This window comes from Rutidosis leptorrhynchoides, chromosome 4, assembly GCF_046630445.1.
Source record: "Rutidosis leptorrhynchoides isolate AG116_Rl617_1_P2 chromosome 4, CSIRO_AGI_Rlap_v1, whole genome shotgun sequence".
NCBI classification, from domain to species: Eukaryota; Viridiplantae; Streptophyta; class Magnoliopsida; order Asterales; family Asteraceae; genus Rutidosis; species Rutidosis leptorrhynchoides.
The window spans coordinates 308,513,286-308,517,004 of record NC_092336.1 but is presented as its reverse complement, the minus strand read 5'-3'; the positions used below and the strand labels follow the sequence as shown (position 1 = coordinate 308,517,004).

The following is a 3,719-nucleotide window of genomic DNA, read 5'->3' as shown; positions in this document are numbered from 1 at the left end:
CTTTTTACATTATGCTGTTACAATGTAATCTCATGCTAAAAGTTGGTAACGATCGCTGTTATTTCGTGTTAGAAATTACTTCCCATTAAAGATACTGAGTACAATTTTTATTGTATGCAGAACAAACATTTGATTCCGAAAGTGGTTTTGCTTTATGTTCCTGGCCTTGATGCAGCAATCTACCTATCACAGTCTAAAATACTACACAGTTTTAAAGAATCTTGTGGTGTCCCGAGAGCAGTACTAGCACAAAGGTTGGAAATAACAGACTTTTGATATTGAATAAAAGTACTCTAACTACAGGTGTCAAATTGGACAGGTTGGGTAACGGGTCAAAAACGGAATTATTTTGGGTTTGGGTTAAAATGTGCCATTTTAGGTCAAGTTGTCTTATTAACACTTCCGGTTACTTGTTGACATAAAAAGTATATTGTTACAATATTAGTTTATGCTCTTGAATAAAGTGAATCAGTAGATGGTATGATCGATTCCGATCTGTTCGAACCTTCCCTTGGACATGGTTATAACTCTGAATATCATGATTATTATTTTAATATTAGATTGATTTTACCACCATAGTTGTGAGTGTTTTCTTTTTGTCTCACGGCAATTTTGTTCTGTATTCTGTCCTGTGATAGCTGTGTATCAGATGGAATGCAGTCAATAGATGCACTACTTACATGCAAACTTAAAAGAAAAAGGGAAGATGATACAAACGTAAAGAAAAGTGAACAAATTTTTGAACCGTGTAATTATTTTATTACGTACACTATATTTAGTATCTAATTAATTTACTTGATTGGTCTTTGTTGTGTTTTTGTTATTAAATGATTTTGGTATTACCTTATTAATTAAGAATAATTGTCAATTATATATAGGTATTTCGTCTTGTTCCCGATGATATGCCTTTGGCTGAGTTCATAAAAGATGCTCCATTTCTCATGTCGTATTATACTCTTACAACAAAGGAATTAGAAGATGATGGATATGTTTATGATCGATCAGGTGGACCAAAAAGGACAAATAACTGTCTTTATATTTCAATATTTAATAGTTTTTCGCTCAAGTTTTTCGCCGAATAGTCAAAAATTGGAGTCATCGATTTATTTATCACTAATATACTTACAGGTTTTATATCAACTCTCCCTGCACCATCGGGAAGGCCCACTCATGAAATGGTAGGCGTTGATTGTGAAATGGTAAGTGAAATTACCAGCTGCACTGCATATCTTGGTTAAAATATTCTCAGTTTATAAATTGTTTATGTTTGATTATTAATTTTTTTTCTATTCAGTGTATCACTAGTGATGGGTTTGAGCTAATGAGAATATCACTGCTAGATTTTAGGGGACAGGTACATCTTTTAGTCTGTGATTAAACGATGGTCTATGTGATACATATCTGGTAGTTTGTACTGTAATTATCAGAATGTAACTTAATCATTCATGTGACACTACTTTATGGTATGCTCAATATTTTAAAGCCTAAACTAACTGATTATTTAGTGGTTATTGACGCGTGTTAAATTGTTTTGCAGGTTCTGTTAGATAAATTGGTTAAACCATCAAATGCAATAACTGATTACAACACTAGGTACTTTGTTCCTAGGCATTTAGTTACCTTTTTAAATAATGTGTCTACTTTGAATTTTTATATAATATAATTTATGTAAATACGTATCACGTATGTCAATCGAGACTTATAATGGTACGTTATTGTGAATACTATTTTTGAATGGTACGTTATTGTGTAGTAGTGTACAAGCCTTTGTGGTTGGTTGGTTGTTATTGTGTTAAATAACATTTGTCATCTATAAAATATCATTCAACAATTTTTCCTATACAATCCCGTGAAATTACGGGTCCCTTCACTAGTCCTCCGTCCCATTACAAGTGTCCACTTATTTTTTGCACACAGTTTTAGGAAATCCCATTAACTTCATTCTCCACCAATCAGAAATCTTCTCTCTCCAGAATAACCTCTTCTAATTGATTGAAACACAAAGTGGACACTTGAAATGGGACGTTCCAACATGGAAATGTGGACACTTTAAGTGGGACGGAGAAAGTAATAATTAACGTTCTTATAAAAAATGTGGTGAATAGGAAGGTGAGGAGTATGTTTCTCATAATGGGAGGTTAGTATAAGTCCTTTTGATCTACTTTTACTCCCTACCAGTCCTTTATCTTTAGTAATTTCCAATTTCTACCCTCAATTTTAGCTCCATCTTTATAACTACTTACCACATTCCAATTTCCATTTTTTTTTTCTTAATTAACAAGAAATAACATCTGCATCTATCTACGATTACAAATATGATTTCCTTAAGATGTTGTTTCCTACTTTTATCTCTCTGTGTCACAACATACGCCAAGGTCCACCCGGTGATACATCCGGCACAAACATTATCTCGACCTGCAGACGTGAAACCCGACGTGGTTTCAAAGGCATGTGAGCCTTCCGTTGATAAGGCATTATGTGTTTCCGTCCTAAAATCTCAAAAATTTAGCGACGTGAATGATTTAAAACAAGCCACATATGTAGCAATTCAAGCAGCATCCCAAGATGCGGTTGCTACATCAGAGATGATAAAAGCTACTAGGCTAAAGGAAGAGAATAAAGAAATGGAGGAAGATGCAATAGAAGAAGAAACATTAGCAGATTGTGCCACGAGTTATCTCGGTATTGTTGAAATGTTAGCAAATGCCACAAGTGCACTAATGACTGGACCTCAAACCGATGTGACAGTTGATCTCAAGGCTGCGTTAACAACATCAGAGGCATGTGAACTGAGTATTGCTGGAGGACGGAAGAGCCGTCAAGTAGAAGAAGTGGCGAAAAAGAATGAAAATGTGAAGAAGTTTTGCTCAAATGCTTTGGCAGTTTATGATGTTTTTGCTAAGGGACATTGATTTTATTAATTAATCTGATTGAATGATTATATGCGTAAATTAATTAATTGTATACTTTATGTTTTTGAGATTTTTGAGCAACTAATTGATTTTTAGGTTTTACGATGTTAATTTGTTCATTAAAATGGTCCCAACAACCTGATTGTATCCAAGATTGTTTAGACTTCGGATTCGGACCATGGTTAGACTTTAATTCAATGTGTAAAAGTTTTATATTAGTATGCACTTTTGTAATGTTTTTTTGATCTATTTAGTATATACTTTGTTCTTCAAGCCATTCTAATGATATTTTAAATTTCGTCAGTCTTAAGTACTTTCGAAAGAAGAGTTTTAATGGAGTGATTTCTAATGGTTAAACGTTCAATATAATTATGTTTAATTCAGTGTAAAAATATTATACACGAATTAAAAGAAGAATAAAGAAGTTGTGGTGTGGTTCAGCAGTTGGTGACCTGCCTCCTTTAGGGGAGGTCAGGAGTTCGACCCTCGTTGGCTACATATTAATAACACAATTTCATCCCTGCTATAAAGTATCCACCCATGGCACCTTTCCCATATCGTTTGGGGAGGTAAAGGGGAGGTTTTACTTGGCTGTGCCCTTGGATCAGTTTCAAGGTTTCCTCCCGGAGAGCGATGGGGGCGGGGTTATTATCGCTGCATCGGCATAGTCGAAACGGGAGAATATCGCAACGGGTGGTTTAGTCCTCCTCGGGTGATCCAATCGCTGTTAAAACAAAACAAAAAAAAAAAAGAATAAAAATAAGGAATGGCTAGGGCCTGGTGTCTCGTTTACTTAATCTGATGGCC

At 34.7% G+C, this 3,719-nt stretch overlaps 2 protein-coding genes across 2 annotated transcripts; both read left to right on the top strand.

Moving 5' to 3' along the window:
* Positions 1–738: 738 nt before the first annotated feature.
* Positions 739–1,750, top strand: LOC139843645 (small RNA degrading nuclease 5-like). The gene is made up of 5 exons (XM_071833756.1): positions 739–748; positions 879–1,005; positions 1,129–1,199; positions 1,295–1,354; positions 1,538–1,750. Exons 2-5 carry the CDS (start codon positions 903–905, stop codon positions 1,661–1,663), a joined length of 360 nt encoding a protein of 119 aa, XP_071689857.1. The 5' UTR covers positions 739–748; positions 879–902; the 3' UTR covers positions 1,664–1,750.
* Positions 1,751–2,315: 565 nt separating this feature from the next.
* LOC139841696 (uncharacterized) lies at positions 2,316–2,912 on the top strand. Its single transcript, XM_071831899.1, has one exon. The coding sequence runs from the start codon at positions 2,316–2,318 to the stop codon at positions 2,910–2,912; it is 597 nt and encodes a 198-aa protein (XP_071688000.1).
* The last annotated feature ends 807 nt before the right edge of the window (positions 2,913–3,719 follow it).

Bases quoted from the DNA above. Each gene is read 5' to 3' on its own strand.
- LOC139843645 (XM_071833756.1), top strand. From the start codon at position 903: ATGCCTTTGGCTGAGTTCATAAAAGATGCTCCATTTCTCATGTCGTAT. The intron at 1,006-1,128 runs GTGGACCAAAAA...ATATACTTACAG, and splicing joins ATATGTTTATGATCGATCAG to GTTTTATATCAACTCTCCCT. The intron at 1,200-1,294 runs GTAAGTGAAATT...TTTTCTATTCAG, and splicing joins TAGGCGTTGATTGTGAAATG to TGTATCACTAGTGATGGGTT.
- LOC139841696 (XM_071831899.1), top strand. From the start codon at position 2,316: ATGATTTCCTTAAGATGTTGTTTCCTACTTTTATCTCTCTGTGTCACA.